At 45.6% G+C, this 17130-nt stretch overlaps 2 protein-coding genes across 3 annotated transcripts; one reads left to right on the top strand and one right to left on the bottom strand.

The window, feature by feature from the left end:
• Positions 1 to 63: 63 nt before the first annotated feature.
• On the top strand, positions 64 to 11027 carry LOC125427171 (serine/arginine repetitive matrix protein 1-like). Its single transcript, XM_048486289.1, has 4 exons — positions 64 to 72; positions 4431 to 4476; positions 4587 to 4629; positions 8398 to 11027. Exon 4 carries the CDS (start codon positions 8759 to 8761, stop codon positions 10910 to 10912), a length of 2154 nt encoding a protein of 717 aa, XP_048342246.1. The 5' UTR covers positions 64 to 72; positions 4431 to 4476; positions 4587 to 4629; positions 8398 to 8758; the 3' UTR covers positions 10913 to 11027.
• Positions 11028 to 13182: 2155 nt separating this feature from the next.
• On the bottom strand, positions 13183 to 16958 carry LOC125425257 (general transcription factor II-I repeat domain-containing protein 2-like). 2 transcript variants are annotated; one of them, XM_048482859.1, is made up of 2 exons: positions 16820 to 16958; positions 13183 to 15209 (listed from the first exon to the last, which is right to left on the bottom strand). In XM_048482859.1, exon 2 carries the CDS (start codon positions 15115 to 15117, stop codon positions 13375 to 13377), a length of 1743 nt encoding a protein of 580 aa, XP_048338816.1. In that variant the 5' UTR covers positions 15118 to 15209; positions 16820 to 16958; the 3' UTR covers positions 13183 to 13374. The 2 variants fall into 2 exon arrangements, with proteins under 2 accessions (XP_048338816.1, XP_048338822.1); XM_048482865.1 differs by lacking the exon at positions 16820 to 16958 and adding an exon at positions 16509 to 16737.
• Positions 16959 to 17130: the final 172 nt, after the last annotated feature.

The following is a 17130-nucleotide window of genomic DNA, read 5'->3' as shown; positions in this document are numbered from 1 at the left end:
AGATGCAGCACGTGCTTTGCGTGCTGAAAGTTCCAGGTTCAATCCCTGGTATCTGCACTTGAAGAATCTGGTGTAACGTATTTTGTTATTCAATTTTTTTTTGAGAATGTTAGTTTTACCGATTTTGTATCTCCCCAACTGTCCCTTGTTATAAGCTTCTCAGTAAAATCACAACAGATGGGCGGGGGGGGGGGTTGTGAAAGGGAGAGGAAATGTCAGCAAATGCAAAAATCAAGAGAGCATTCACAAGCACAGCTCCAGGCAACTGTGTTGCCATGGTTTCTGGAATGGTGGAGCGGGAGGTGGAACTGGCAGTTGAACATTGAGGGGAAGAAGATCAAGGAAGTGAGAAGGAAACTGGGCTTATTTCAGAGATCCTGACACTTGAGGAAGACAACCCTGATTAAAATTAGTGGAATGTCAGAAAAGAAACTAGTGAATAGCACAGGGCAGACTGGCTATGAGAAGCATGAGAGACTGCTAGCCCACCACACAGAGTCTTTGTGCGACCAGCATAATCTTGTGATAACTAAGCGTGACACCAAGCAGCACCTAAGAAGTTAGGGGGATCCACTGTGTGTAAAGTTATTTATTAAATGAGGGTTTTCTTGATCTGGATCCTGCCTCCATCAAAGGTTGCACAAAGATATCTCCAAGAAACACCTCCTTTGCTCTTCTGTGAAAAGCCACCAAAAGATCTGAAATTAACAATTACCCCCTTCTGTATATTCTTGGTGGTTAGGAAGGGGCAGGCAAAACATGGAAAACAAACCAAACATCCTGCCACAGAGGCAGCTGATTCCAAATGGGTGCTCTCTTCAGATACAAACATGATACTTCCTGGGCCCTTCTCAAGCTTCTCCTGATCCAAGGAGTTGAAGTTAGGATCAGCTCTTTGCTTTGAGGGAAGAGAGAGTTTAAGGAAGAAGCAAATGGGTGCCAGGAAACACAGTGACGACCTTGGACACCATTTGGGGGGATTGCTGATTTTAGTGTTCAGGTATGCTTAAACAGTTTCCTGTTGCTGCAATTTCTGTTCATGCCAGAGTCCTTCAGCATCATTCTTGCTCGGTCATAATAAGAATAGTTTCAGGTAACCAGCTCAAGGTTGAATCAGCATTCCATCCTTTTGAAGTCAGTAAAATGGGTACCCAGCTTACTTGGGATAAACTGGGAAAGGCAATGGCAATCCTGCCCAAATATATAGTTTGCCTAATAAGTGTCGTGATGTAACATCACCCTGTAACAGCATAATTATTTTCTCTCTGATTTTAATTGTTGGCCAATTTTATATCCCAGAATCCCACACTGAGCCATATTCAGCCCAAGCCCTTACCGCACCACGGTGCTGACATGCAAGCTGTTACATACACAGGATGTGATAACAAAGGCCCATGGAAGAATAAAAGTCCTTTTGACTTGCAGAAAGGATAGTCCTTTCCTGAAGGAATATATCAGGAAACCATGTAGTCTGCCCCAAGGGTCCTTGAGAATACTGGGTGTGTGCCTTAAGGAGAATGATTTATTTTGTTCAAAGATCCATGATTTCAGCCCTAAAGATTCCAATGTACCTGTTTCTACTACATTGTATTCCTATTTTTGTATGTTTATAATTTGTAGGAAAATGATATTATGAAGCTTGTGATGTTACTTGCCTGTTAGCCTTTATGAAGATAGTTTTGCAGAATGTTTGTTAAACTGAAGTAGAATTTCTGTCTCTGAATACTGATAAGCTGCCCTGTCTCCCACCCCAATGTTGTCTTAAGACATTCCCTGTGTTCCACAATCAAGCACATTTAGCCTTCAAATAGGATTACAGAAAACATCTGCATTTCTAAAAGCGCCATCAAATGTTGTAAAAGGATTCCTTTTGTTGTATTAGCTGGGTAAGATATCTAGGTGCTGCCTGAGAAAACAGATGTTGAAATCCTAACCGTTGCCATCAAGATACCAGTACTTTGCAAACTGATGTATCAGTTAGTTGTGGTGGGTTTTCCGGGCTGTGTGGCCGTGGTCTGGTAGATCTTGTTCCTAACATTTTGCCTGCATCTGTGGCTGGCATCTTCAGAGGTGTATCACCAAGAAGATGCCAGCCACAGATGCAGGTGAAACGTTAGGAACAAGATCTACCAGCCCATGGCCACACAGCCCGGAAAACCCATCACAACCAGTTGAATCCAGCCGTGAAAGCCTTGGACAATACAATGATGTATCAATGTTTGAATATTTTGAATTGTTTTGGAGACACTCTTTCCCATGTTTGTTCCTATAAAAAACCCTGCTTTTCACCAGTTCATTGATCCCCTACCATTGCTACCGGAGGTGCTGTTGGATTCAATAAAATTTTCTTGGAATGTCCCTCCCGTCGGGAGTTGGGTAAGCCTGCTTGCTGCCTTCTGCGGCAACAACCCCATAGGTCAGGAATGATCCAGTACTTACATAGGGGACTTTTACCTTTTAGGAGGATATGAACAAGATACCAGCTTATTTATTGGAGTTTTATTCAGAACCTTCATAAAAAACAAAGAGTTTGGGAGGCAAACAAAATTATTAAAATTAACATCCTTTGAAAATACTTTTAACTTACAACATGTGAAATTTGTTTGGAGTTGTGAAGATCCCCTTGCACTCCTTAGATCAGTGGTTCTGAACCTGTGGGTCGGGATCTCTTTGGGGGTTGAACGACCCTTTCACAGGGGTCGCCTAAGACTCTCTGCATCAGTGTTCTCCATCTGATAAATGTTAGGGTTGGGGGTCACCACAACATGAGGAACTGTATTAAAGGGTCACAGCATTAGGACGGTTGAGAACCACTGCCTTAGATGTTTTGAAGCTATTATCTATTTCATAAGAAGACAGTGAAACTGGACTGCACATTTTATCCATTGGTGGAATATTTATGCAGGAACTCTTAAAGGGATTACACAGTGGCTAGTCAAAGGTACAAAAACAATGCCCCCCCACCACCACCACCACCATTTTTTATTATCAGGAGCATAATCCCTGTGTAGGCCTTGGTTGATACAAAAGCCTGTATAAATTGTTTTCATGCACCCATTTAAAAACAGCTTTAATGATGACTGTTAGAAGGCTCCAGTGGTTTGATCCTTGAGATTAAAAGGTTTACCCGCTGACTTTTTAGAATTTCTGAGTAGACAATGTAGACAAGGACATGCTCACCTTTGGTACGAACCAGGAGAATAAGGGCCTTAGAATAATTCCATCTGTTCCATCGAAACAAGACCGTGAGGGAACATCAGTTTGGTGGGCCCAATTGTCTGTACATTCTAATTATATGACTGCCTTTACTGACACGAATCACTCTGGGAGACAATTTCTGAAAAGCAAACTAGGAATATAAGGATAATTGCTGCATTCTCCCCCTCCTTCTCTCCAAGATGTTAATTCTTGAGATGATGGGATGTTCTGGAGTACTCATTTTGTTAATCCAATGGCCAGTTTGCAGGCTGCAAAGTCCATGTCCTGTCCTATCCCCCAACTGACATTGTTCTAGGGCTCTCAGCTGTGAATAGGCTAAGATTTGGGTTGCCAGCTCCAGGTTGGAAAAAATCCAGGAGATTTGGTGCTGAAACCTTGAGAGGGCAGTGTTTGGGGATGGGAGAAACTTCACCAGGTTATAATGCCATAGAGTGCACCCTCCAAAGCAACCTCTTCCAAAGGAACTGATCTCTGCAGACTGCAGGTCAACCAGGCCCCCCAGAAGTTGGCAGCTGTACATTTTGGGACTGTGGTACACAAGTAGAACAGCCTTCAGCCTTCTCTGGAAGTGTTTTCCTCATGTGAAACAGCCCAGAGGAGGTATTAATTGTCCACTGGGATAAATGTTCATGGCCAGGAACAAGCAAAAAGATAAAGATGTCTCTCTGCCTTTCTCTTCACTAAATTTAGGAGTCTTCTTGATCAGGGAGTGTACAGGCTTGATCTGAACACCACATTCTCTCATTTGAGGTTCTAAGCACTTATATGAGCTCCAGCTGGACAGGCTGGGGGACAAATGTGCAGCTAGCCAGGGATAAGGGAAGGCCTGGCAGTCAAGTCAGGGTGGGCTGCAAAAGACATTTGTGATGTAGGCATGACCTCAGCGGGGGAGCCCTGAGATTTCCCAGCCTGGTGGTTGTCTGAGCAGCTGCTGTTATTCCAACGTGGCTCCAGGATCATGCTGGCGTGTCTGCTAAATAACACCCCAAGCATTTGCGACTTACTACTGGTCCCTTTGTTTCTGATCACCACCCACTGGACCATCCAAACAATTAAAAAATTCAGGGTAAGAGGCAGGCTTTAGATTAGACAGGTTATAAAGGCAGGTTATAAACAGATGCAGTAAGCAAGTAAACAAACAATCAGGATATGAAGTTCTGCTCTCTTTACATAAGACATTTTCTAATTCTTTTTGTTCGGTTTTCTGACAGGCTCCTGGTTCCAAGAAGAAATCAAAGTACTTGACACCATGCTTAAGTAAGCAGCCAGATATGGCCAAATTTCTTCCTTTTTGGCTCAACAGATGGCGAGATGCTGCTCTCTACACTTAACTTGGCTCATGTGACTTTCTTGTCTTTCATTTACAGCATCTTTGCAAGGGACAAGGGACGAAGCCACAGACCCAGAGAGGTGAGCCACTCCAAAGCCCTTCCTTTCTTTCAGACCTGTTTTTAGATCAAGCTCTTGAGCTATAAAACTTAAATAAGACCCACATATAAAACATACCTTCCTTCAACCCTTCTCTGCAGCCTCTAAAAAAAGAAGCAAAATAAATACATTGAGGGTCAGTCTGGCCCTTCCTTTAAAAAAAAGAACACCCAACATCAGCCACTCAGACCAAGTCCTCCCCACTGCCCCACCCCGCCCTATGCCTGTTACTTAGATTCTTGCACTGGGAATGCCAGATCCTGGGGCTTTTTCTTTTGAGAGCCAGCATGGTGTAGTAGTTACAAGCAGATGGACTCTAATCTGGAAAAATGGGTTTCATTTCCCACTCCTCCACATTCTTATCTGGCGAATTCTTAACTGGTGAACTGGATTTGTTTCCCCTTTCCTACATTCCTGTTGAGTGACCTTGGGCTAGTCCAGGGGTCTGCAACCCGTGGCACTCCAGATGTTCATGGAGTACAATTCCCATCAGCCCTGCCACTTGGCCAAGCTGGCAGGGGCTGATGGGAATTGTAGTCCATGAACATCTGGAGAGCCACAGGTTGCAGACCCCTGGGCTAGTCAAAGTTCTCTCAGAACGCTCTCCGTTCCTCCTACCTCACAATCACAATCTTGTGTGGGAAGAGGAAGGGAAAGGAGTTTGTAAGCTGTCTTGAGTCTCCTCACAGGAGAGAATGGCTGTTTTCCAAAGGCTTTTCCAGTCAGTTTTTGAGACTGGCCTTTTTAGAGAGCCTTTGAGTTGGATTGATAAATGGGATGGAAGAGGGATATGGACTTTTGACAGACTTCTTATTGATTTGTACTGTATGTTATTGATTTGTACTGTATTTTATTTGGGGACATTTAATTGAATGGACTTTTGTGAGTGAGAGGGGAAGAGAGATTACTATAGCAATAAGAGAAAAATAATTTAGAACAGCCAGAGGTGAGATAAACAACAAAAGAAAATCTCACTGTATGGCAACACAATGCCAGCACCCTAACACTCCACTTTTTAAATGTTCGCTAGATCATCTGAGGACCTGAATCTGAAGTACACTCTGAGTACATTGGACAGGAATATCCAGTACATTGCATGGCAAATGCAACGCATCGCTGGCACGTAAGGCACATAGGGATGACAGCTCCAGATTGGGAAATACCTGGAAATTTGAAGGATGAAGCCTGAGAAAGGCAGAGCTTGAGAAGGGGAGGGACTTCAGTAGGGTATAATGCTATAGAGAATCTACCTTCCAAAGCAGCCGTTTTCTCTAGGTGAACTGATCTCAGTCCCCTAGAGATCAGTTGTAATGCCAGGAAATCTCTAGCTATAACCTAGAGGTTTCTAATATTTAATAGACAAGTAAGTAATTATAAATAAGCTTTTATACTGTGTTAAACTTAACAACATAAACAGTATCTACACAGGCTTATTATTGTGTGATCATTTATACAAAGAAACTTAAACCAAATAGTCCCTCTACAAAGGCATCACAACAACAAATTAACATGAAAAATATGCACATTGGCTGTCATTCCCCAGTTGTTGAATTACTTCATGAAACCTTCACAGAGGTGCGTTATCTTGTAATTAAAAAAAAAATCCTTTTCCAAAAAGGCTACAAAAAATCTTTTTTGCTCTGCTATATAAGAACTGACTCTCCAGGATAGAGACTCTGGCCTGTTACTCCGCTCTGGTCTCAATACCTTCTATTCAAAGCTCAAAGTTTCTTTGTATAAATGATCGCACAGCAATAAGCCTGTGTAGGTATTGTTTGTGTTGTTAAGTTTAACACAGTATAAAAGCTCATTTATAATGGTTTAAATGTTTGCTGAATATTAGAAATATTGGTACGATAATACCATTAGCCATACAGGTGCTTGTTTGGATTGTTAACCTTTGAGCAGCCTACCCCATTTTCACTATGGATGACAGGTGTCAAACTCTGGCCCTCCAGGTGTTCATGGACTATGATTCCCATCAGCCCATGCCAGCATGGCCAATTGGCCATGTTAGCAGGGGCTGCTGGGAATTGTAATCCATGAACATCTGGCGGGCCTGAGTTTGACACCTAAGATTGAGGTTGGCAGCCCTACTACTACAGCATGTCAGAGGATCAGGATCTATGCAGGGGGACTAGCCTGCCAAATCCCAAGCTCCTCAGCACCAGGCCAGCAGTAAATTAGTGGTAACATAAGCAAAAATAACAAGTAGACTTGACAGTTGGTCCACCCATAGGCCAAAATTGTCTGTTCTCACCAGCAACAGCTTTCCAGGTTCTACAGCAGACTCTTTCCCAGTCCTGCAGCTTTTAAGTTGGGATACCAAGAAGCTGCTGCTATAGTATAGAAATGGAATAAAAACATAAAAACTCTGCTTGGATTGGCACTGTGAGTAACTTGAACAGGTTATCAGTGGCAGGAACTTATCCCCACCACAGTTATGCTAAGCTTCAGAAACAGAGTGCAATTCCTTTGCTGCTTTCTGAGTATCTCCAAGGACAAGCACTGCATCAAAGCCAAATCACAACCATCTCTACCTCCATGCTGAGGCAGGCACTAGAAATGCAATTGACAGAATAACAGATATACTTGCAGCTAGGTCAGCGCATATATGAACGCACCTCAGTTTACAAATGTGCACTTTTGAGCATAGAAGAGCAGACCGGTACCCAGACAGCATGGATCTTTAAACATCTTCTGTTTTCCCAAAAGCAAACTGGAAGGTCCCCTCTCTAAGGATCCTCTTTTCAACCTGCTGCAGGAGCAGCAGTGGCGTAGTGACTAAGAACAGTGGCTAAGAGCAGGTGCACTCTGATCTGGAGGAACCAGGTTTGATTCCCAGCTCTGCCACTTGAGTTGTGGAGGCTTATCTGGGGAATTCAGATTAGCCTGTACACTCCCACACACGCCAACTGGGTGACCTTGGGCTAGTCACAGTTTCTCGGAGCTCTCTCAGCCCTGCCCACCTCACAGGGTGTTTGTTGTGAGGGGGGACGGGCAAGGAGATTGTAAGCCCCTTTGAGTCTCCTACAGGAGAGAAAGGGGGGATATAAATCCAAACTCTTCTTCTTCTTCTTACCTCCGTATTCCCAAACTGCTCCCCCACACCCAAACTACATCTTGAAGGTAGAAATACCCTTTCAAAAAACATCCTCAGCTGATAGCTCCCATTGAGGAAATATGAGCTGATTATCCTGGATCATTAAGGTGCAGGAAAAGAGATTCCACCTAAACATTAGAAAGAACTTCCTGACAGTAACAACTGTTCAACAGTGGAATACACTGTTTTGAAATGTGGTGAAGTCTCCTTTTTTGGAGGTTTTAAAGAAGAGGCTGGACGCTTCGATTGTGTCTTCCCGCACTGGTCCAATTGGCCATGCTGACAGAGGCTGATGGGAATTGTAGTTCCTGAACATCTGGAGAGCCGCAGGTTCCCTACCCCTGGAGTAGACTGTTCAGATATGATGGGAACAATAGGTTGACAGATTAAGATAGTTTGGTTTTGTTGTCATCGTTTGCACCTTTTTTTTTGTGCTCCCATAGAATCACAGCACATGTGGAATCCTGAACAAATTAGGAGTCTAGGATGCTGGGCTACTTGGAGAGCAATCCTAAGCAAATGTACTTTGGAGTAAGCCCAATTTTTAATCAATTGGGATTACCTTCTCTTAGGCTTGCAGTTGGGGTGAACCCACAGGGAGTGTCCTGAATTGCCTTTTCTTTGACTTTATCTCCCTCCTCCCCAAGACTGTCTAGGACTGCATACTCATCTACATCCAATGCCTCTGTGGAAACTGCTGTTTCACTCTACAGTTGGGTCCATTCATCAGCAGGTGGCCAATCTAGAACACCATCTCCCCCAGTACCTGATACCCTGGGAAATGATGTTCAGTGCAGGGAGCAAAAGCAACATCTCATCAGACCCCCCGGGGCTGGGTTCCAGAAGGTCCGCCTACAGGCCCTGTCTCATCGCAAGGTCGATTTCAACATACGTCAGAAGCAACTGGAGGAGCAGCAGGGAGGACCGACACCCCACTCTGAGTCTCTGACCAGACTGATCTCCTCAGCCCCTAAATGGCATCCAGCAACCAACAGGACCAATCCCGATATGCAGAGTAGGACGGCTAGGGTCCTGAGCTACAAGGAGCAGGAGTTGCTCAACTGGCATATTCAGAAGAAACGTCAGGAGGAGGAAGTGGCACATACTGGGAATGACAGAACTCAGGCAGATGGGATGGTGCATGGGATGACCCAGCAGTCACTTCTAGATCAGCGGCCACACAGCCACACACCTCCTCAAAGCATCAGACGTCATACACCACCCAAGTCCCCTCGCCCACCAAGCCCAGGGCTCTTTGCACGGCCGATGATACCTGTTCCTTCTCCTTCAGAAGACTTGCCTCCTCCCGTCACGCTCATCTGCAAGGAAGAAAGCCACCGCGATGGCCATGGATCTGTGGAAGTCAAGGTGAGTAGCAGGACCCCCAAGGAGGAACTGGCAGAAGTGCTCACCGTGTTAGGGCAAAGGAAGAGCCCCACACTGAGAGAATCTGGAATACCCGAGACCCTTAAGGAAAAAAAGAAAGATCAACATCACAGCAATGCTCATGAATCTGTAGAAGTCACGTTGAACAGCCAGATCCCCAAGGAGGAACTGACAGAACTGATCACCGTGTTTGGGCAGAGTTCCACACCAAGAGAATCTGGAAGACTCGAGACCCCCAAGGAAAAAAAGAAGGATAGTCACAGCCCTGGCAGGAGACCTGGGTCTCCCAAGGAGGATCTTGGCAGGGTGGGAAGAGCTGGCAGCCCCAAGGACAAGCAAGGAGAGGTCAAGGCCGGCTTGAGAACAGACCAGACAATGCACACCTTGAGTTGGAGTAACATGCCTGAATTTCAGAAACCAAGTCTGACCTGGGCGCAACCTGCTACTACGCAACCGAAGTTCCTGGACCCTTCATTTATGTGCCAGAACCAACTGGAGTTGCCCTGCATTGCTGCAGCACGAGAAGAACAGAACCAGAAAAGCTACCCATTTGCACAACTCAGTACACGTCCCGCTGCTAGAACTCCTAAGCCCCAGTGCTTGGCCCACACCATCATACAGTCTTTGGACTCTGAGCAAGCAATGCAGGACCTGAAAATGCACCTGGCCAAAGGGCTGGAGATGGGGTCCAGCCAACCAAGCGTGGAGTATCCGCTGTGCCTGCTATGTGGCCGTTGCACCCCATATTGCCCCCACCCGCGTATGCGGCACAGCCCCTGCCTCCTTGTCTACCCACGGCTGGATGTGCAGGATGGTAATGCGTATATGACCCTCGGCTTCCTCCTTAAGATCAAGAGGTCTGAAGCTGACATGTGGGGGTTGACACAAGGAACAGATGTGCTCAAGAAACCCTGTGACAAAGAACGTCCCTCAAAGAGAGAGAAGAGTAAGCGCACCACTCCACATAGAAAGAGCCAAGGCCGCGCAGCTGGACCAAGACCCCAAGGTCCCAAAATCCCAGATAAGACACCTCATGTTGCTAGGGAGCATCTCCCAGAGAGAGGTAACCGGAAGACCAGAAATCCAGTGGCTGCTCAACAGGTTGCACGGGTTGCTGCAACTACCCCAGCACCTGCAAGTGCACAAACTACTAAAACACAGTTCCAACCACGATCTGCAAGGCCACCCCCACTATCTGCAAGGCCATCTCCGGTATCTGCAAAGCCGTCCCCACCACCTCCAAAGAAAGTCCATCCGAAAACACCCGAGAAGCCCCACTCCATTCTGAAACAGCTGCTCTCCACCATCAAGAATATTTGGGCCAAGGTGCGAAATAAGTGCCCCGAGAAGTTCTGCCCTAAGAAAAGCTCTCCCTCCAAGAAACCAGACTCTCCCCAATTTGCCCGTGTTTCCCCTCAGCCCCGGAAAGAACCAGGGGCTCTTCTTTCACTTAAGTCCTCCACCTCTGAGGTCCAAAAGAAAGGAGCCATTTCAAAAGTCTCTCCTTTGTCCCCCAGCACACAAAAGGTTTCTCCCCTCAAATCAGCCACTCCTCCTATACTCAAACGTGCTTCTTTCACCAAGCAGACGTCCCCCACAGACCGCAGGAGGCCATCCCTGAGCTTTAAAGAACCAGATTCACCTAAGGTCTCCCAGAAAGGGACCAGTAGCACTAAAAAATCGACTTCCCCTGGGACACCAAGGAAATCCCCCAGTTTGCTGAAGAGGACTCCCTCCAAGAAAAGCACTAGCAAAATTGCCAGACACCCAGACTGACTAGAATGCCTGGCGTGCTCATTGTTGGGGCACTTTCTCCTGCCAGGGTTTATTGCTCTGTGATATCCACCTTCACTGCTGGGACACAGCAGGTCTGTGTTGTCTTTTTTTCCCAGGGTGCAAATAAATAGGTTGAACTCTAACGTCACTGTCATTAGTCTGAAGGGGATGGTCAATTTGTGCTATGAATTAGAGTGTGTGTGGGGTGGGGGTCCTCCCAGCTCCTTCAGGAAGGTTTGAAAGTTTCAAAATGTCACCCCAAGGAAAGGGATAAATCAGAGTCAAGCAGGGAAGAAGGCTGGGTGGAGATATGGAGGAAGATGGAGGCCAGAGAAGCTTCCATTCTTAGAGGTGCACCTTCCTCAACCCTTTTGAAGTCAATGGGCATAGGACGTAAACACTGCTTAGTAAACATTGCTTGGTCAACGTTGCTTAGCACAGTGGTCCCCAGCCTTTCTGAGTCTGTGGGCACCTTTAGAATTCCGACACTGGATGGTGGGCACAGCCTCAAAATGGCTGCCCCAAGAGGCAACGCCAACCACAAAAATCTCAGGAAGTGAGGTTCGCATCTAATAGTAACTCTTCAGCATTTGAAGCAGAAGCTCTGTATAACAGGATACCTTTTAAGATGAACATGTTTGAAAATATTTTCTTGCATACACAACTTATCTGCAGTCATACAGGGAAGATTCTTGTGCTGTGGTGGTAGCTGCTGCCAAAGCAACTTCCTAAACTTCTGCATAGCCAATGGCCAGTCAGATAGAATGGCCAATGGCCAGTCAGAAGGCCTGATGGACAAGAGCCTGATCTGGCCCTGCCTACTTTCCCAAAACTGTTGGCAGGCAGCAAGAAAAGTGACTGCTGGTATCATGGCATCATAGGTGCCATGTATGGATGGCGTGATATGGAAAGGAAGTGTGGAGTTTCAAGATGGGCACTTGAACAGCTAAACAGGGGTTAGGAAAGGATAGAAGCTTTCATGCTACCTCCCTGCAACTGGGCTTTCTCAGGCTCTACACATATTCTGTTAGCAAAAACTGGAGTCTGCCTGCCATTATTGGTGTTAACTGGCCTATAATGACAAGCAAATGGCCTTTTTTCTTTACTTGGTTTGAATTTTAAAAAGTATCACCCTGTGCTTTTTGCATTTGAGATATAGGTGAGTCAGGAGATAATGCATTTCAACAGTAAGTAGAAGAATGCACCATAAAGTCACAACTGACTCAAGATGAGCTCGTCCATAGGGCATTCCAGACAAGACACAAGCAGAGGTGAAGGAGCAGAAGAGGTTTTTATACTGTTTTTTTCTCCTTTAAGGAGTCTCAAAAGGGCACAGAAACACTTTCTCTTCCTGATTTTACAACAGGCACTTTGTAAGGTAGGTAGGGCTGAGAGAGCTTTGAGAGAATGGTGACTGGTCCAAGATCAGCCAGCAGGCTTCATATGAAAGAATAGGGGAATCAAACCTGGTTCTCCAGATTAAAGGGTGCTGCACTTAACCACTACACCACGTTGGATCTCACAAGGTTGTCTGCCTTCCTCAACACAGCAACCTCAGTCTTCTTAGCTTCCATGCTCTGAGGAGGGCAGGCTGCTTTCCATAAAAGCTCATGTTAAATGATGATGTAGATTGAAACAAAAAAAACCTCCCATCTTTAAATACTTAGTAGTGGGGTCTGAACTTGCTGAAACTGAAAGGGAAGGAGACCTCGGGGTCATAGCGGACAGCTCAATTAAAGTGTCAACCAAGTGTTGCTGCCTATTGCTGTAAAGTTACACTAGGTAGTTTCTACACCACTTAAAATACCGTGTTTACAAGCTAATGCTTTGTTTCTGCTTTGTTGACATTTCGGTTTTGTTTTCAGATTTCTGTAATCTGAATCCTATTACACTGTTCCTTGGATTTCCCATCTTGTTGATTGTATATAACATACACTATGTAACCTGCCTTATGTCTCAGAGAGAAAGGTGCGTTATAAATAACCAAATTAAAAAAGCAGTTAAAAAATCGATGGGACTGAGCTCAAAAAGGAAGAAACAGAAAGTCATGCTATTAATCATATGCATTTTAAGCAATGGTGGGATTCAAATAATTTAATAACTGGTTGTTTACAAGCACCATTTTAACAACTGGTTCTGCCAAAGTGGTGCGAACCTGCTGAATCCCACCACTGATTTTAAGTATCCTGGTCATTCCAAGAAAGAAAGGTTTAACTCAGGGGTGTCAAACTCAATGGCACAGGGGGCCAAAACTCAAAGCACACTTTAGGTTGCAGGCCAAACAGGCCAAACAGGATAAACATTTATTAAACAGACTAAAACTGAACATTTTGAACATTAATATACATTGAAACACAGGATACAATATCATTGCAACATAAACTTAAACTTGAAATATTTTGCTCTTCATAAAAATGGTGCTTTAAAGTAAAAGTTACATCATAACAAATCAAAACATTACATTATTTGTGCTCTGATGCCATTTTATCAGAGTTTGATGCTTGGCATCTCTTCTTGGCAACAAGTTCGTTTATGTTTGGGGTTAGGTTCTGTGTTGTGGAGATTCTCAGGATGGACTGAAGGTGTTCATCAGTGAGATGACTCCTGTGCGAGGTTTTGTTAATTTTTATCACAGAGTACAGCTGCTCACATAGGTATGTGCTGTCAAACAAACTCAGGGTTCGAGCCGCATGTTGACGGAGCTGGGGCATCACTTCAGGAATGAAGCGAATGAACTGTGCAGGCCCCACACTGTCGTACTTTGCCTTCAGCGTTCCGTTACACTGCAGCTCTATCAGCTCCATCTGAATTTCTACTGGTGCAGTTTCCACATCGACAGCAAATGGGTTGCGAAGCAGTTCAAAATTACTTTTCTGTGCTTCCAAATCAGCAAAGCGCCATGTGAACTCAGTGCGAAGTGCGCTCAGTTTATCAGCAAAGTGAGCATTTGGGAACACTGTGGCGCTAACTTGGTTCAACATTACCTGGCAACAGGGAAAGTGAGACAAGTTGCATTGGTGCATTTGTGTCTCCCATAAGCACAGCTTTACTTGAAATGCCTTCACTGCATCATACATATCAGTTATCATGCGCTCCTGTCCCTGGAGCTGAAGGTTTAAGACGCTGAGATGCGTAGTTATATCAGCCAGAAATGCCAACTCGCATTTCCACTTTTCATCCCGCAGAACTGTGGAGTCTTTTCCTTTACTGTCCATGAACTGACAGATTTCCTCGACCAGCTCAAAAAGTCTATTGAGAACTTTCCCCTGACTTAGCCACCGCACCTGCGTATGATAAGGCATGTCGCCAAACTCTGAATCTATTTCCCGCAGAAAAGATTGAAATTGGCAGTGATTTAAACCTTGGGCTCTGATTAAATTTACTGTTTGTGTTACAGTGTTCATCACATGATCCATTTTTAGGACTTTACCACTCAGTGCTTCTTGGTGTATGATGCAGTGATATACTGTCAACTCACCAGCACAGTTCTCCTCCCGCATCTTTAAGCGCATCCTTCCCACTAGTCCACTTTTTTCACTGCACATCGCTGGTGCTCCATCTGTTGTAAGTCCAACAAGTTTGTCCCAAGGCAGTTTCATGTCGGTTACACTTTGATATACGTTTTCAAAGATGTCTTTTCCTTCCATTGTCCCATGCATCGATTTAATGTCCAATATTTCCTCAGTAACGCACAAACTGGAGTCCACTCCACGGATGAAGATGGCCAGCTGTGCAGTGTCAGTACTTTCATCCACAGCAAGGGAGTATGCAACAAAGTCTTTCCCTCTTTCAAGCAACTGTGTTTTCAAATCAGTGGCCATCTCACAAGCCCGATCAGCAATCGTATTTGTGCTAAGGCTTACATTTGCAAACGCCTGTTTTATATCTGGACACATGATGTCCCACGCTTTCATCATGCAGTTCTTCAGAAACTCTCCCTCACTAAATGGCCGTCCTGATTTGGCAATCTTCTCTGCCACAATAAAACTTGCTTTCATAGCAGCTTCACTTTGTGATTTCACTTCGGTCTGCTGGGATGTCAGATTCCTCTTCAACTCTTCAGCCTTCTGTAGTTTCTGCTTTGCATCCAGGTTTTTAAACTTGTCCTGATGTTTTGTCTTGTAGTGCTGTCTTAGATTATACTCCTTAATTACAGGCACATTACCTCCGCAAATGTTTTCAGAATCAGCTTTTCTCTTGGCCATTGTTAGGGGCTAGCTTTGATTTGAAATTAGGGTTGTATACGTCAACAGATGCTTGATCTGACGAACTTGACGCAGGAATGATCGCAGGTAGCCTATTTGAAAAGCAAGCACATAGGTATAGATTTTTATTGGGGTGGGTTCAGTGACTGAGTAAACATGCCGCGGCTGCGGCGTCTCCTTCTGCAGCAGCTGCCGCCAGAGAGCAGCGCGGCTCCCTCCCTTTCGCTCGGATCCCTGGGCCAGGGTGGGTTGCTGGGGTTGGGAGGAGGGGGGAGGCCTTGTTGTGGGTTGGGGGCTTACTGTGGGGAAAGAAAGAAAGAACGAACCCAGCAGAGGAGTACCTGGCATTTCCCCTACCCTCACATGGAGGAGATCTGGAACCTCCCCTCCCCAGGGTAAAAAGCTGGCAATACATTACAAGAAGAGTGGGGAGCCTTGCAAAAAAAAAACCTGCAATGGGGTCATTTGGAAATGAGGGGAGGGGTGGGCTCTATTAACCCCAAAGTGCCGAAAGCCTCTACCCCCAACCACCTTGCTTGCATGCATGCCACCACTGCTGCTGCTCCAGGGTCATTTGCAAATCACAGGAAACAAATCCTTACCAGCTGGAAGGGGGGATCCTTGAATGCGCCAGGCATTCAAAAGTCAACACTATGCGCCCACCGCCCCCTCCTGCGGCCATTTCTCTCCACTTTCCCATCACCCCCAAAAAAACCCCAGGCTTGTCTTCTTTCCAGCTTCTTGCACCTGTGTGGGACCCCCGAGTTTCCCATGCATTTTGCAAAGGCGCGCACTTTTTGCTTTTGCATTAATAAGGCTGCAGACCTCCTTTTTGCAAGGGGGTGGATTGGGGGGAATCATGAACAAAAAATCTTGTCCTGAATTGGGGGGGAGGGTGGCATGGGGAGGGCCAGCCAAAGGAGGCAGCGTTGAAAGCCTGCAGCTGCAAAAAGGCAGCCTTGCAAAAAAAAAAAATAACACCCAAACCACAAGCTGTATTTTTCCAGCCCTCTGGTGAATTTGCTCACTCCTGAAACTTCTCCAAATTCCAATTCTCAACATGCAAAATCCCTTCCTGTTCCCCCCCCCCCACATTCCACATACATATTAAGGCATGGCTCCCCCCACCCTTTTCTCTCCCCCACCCCAAGGTTTCTCCTCTTCTCCCTTCTGAAGGTGTTTTCCGGGTTTCTCCCCTCCCCCCTCAACCTCCAGCAAGAGATGAAGCACAAAAAGTCACAGAAGACGGATTCAGGGATAAAGATAGGGCTCAAGGGCTCCCGGGCAGATATTCCCTCGCAAACTTCAGTTTGTCCACATTTCTTGGCACAGAAATTCTGCAAAGTTCCCTTCCTCACTCCCATTGAGGCAAGTGGCAGCTCTGAGCTCACCTCCCTGTTGTCTAACCTGCAGGCGGGAGATTGTGACTGCATGTCCCAATGGAGGCAGCTTAGGCTGCAACTCCGCACATTCTGTGGCTGCCGCCATCTCGCCAGATGTGGCCCAAAGGCCTTGAGTTTGACACACGTGATTTAACTGATGAAAAATCAGTTTAAATCAACACGTGCATCTAGTTCTTTGGCACTAACTAGGATTCAGTTTGCAGGAAACTAAGAGCATAAGTGACTTGTAGACCATACTGACGTCGCACCCTGAATGACTACAAGAACCCCACATTCAATAAAAGTCTGCAATGCCTTACCGCTCCAGGCACACGAAGAAACCGCGCTGCTCGACAAATACGACACAAAGTCCCTCTAAAAACTACACTTCCCAGAAAACTGCGCAATTCTCTCTCTTCTCTCTCCTCATTTTCAGATTGTACAGGGAGAGCCTTGCCCAGCAACCGCCCAATTATTTCATTGGCTAATAGCCTTTGTTGACACAAAAAACGGCACGCTCTATTGGTCCAAAGTTAGTTAGGGCGGGTTTCTTATTTTTCCTTGAGCTTGGCATAAGAAAACTATCATTGGCTATTAACGCACCCAATGGCAGTTTAGAACCTCCGGAAAC

This window comes from Sphaerodactylus townsendi, linkage group LG01 (genome assembly GCF_021028975.2).
Source record: "Sphaerodactylus townsendi isolate TG3544 linkage group LG01, MPM_Stown_v2.3, whole genome shotgun sequence".
Taxonomy (NCBI): Eukaryota; Metazoa; Chordata; class Lepidosauria; order Squamata; family Sphaerodactylidae; genus Sphaerodactylus; species Sphaerodactylus townsendi.
This window is presented reverse-complemented; position numbering and strand designations above follow the sequence as displayed.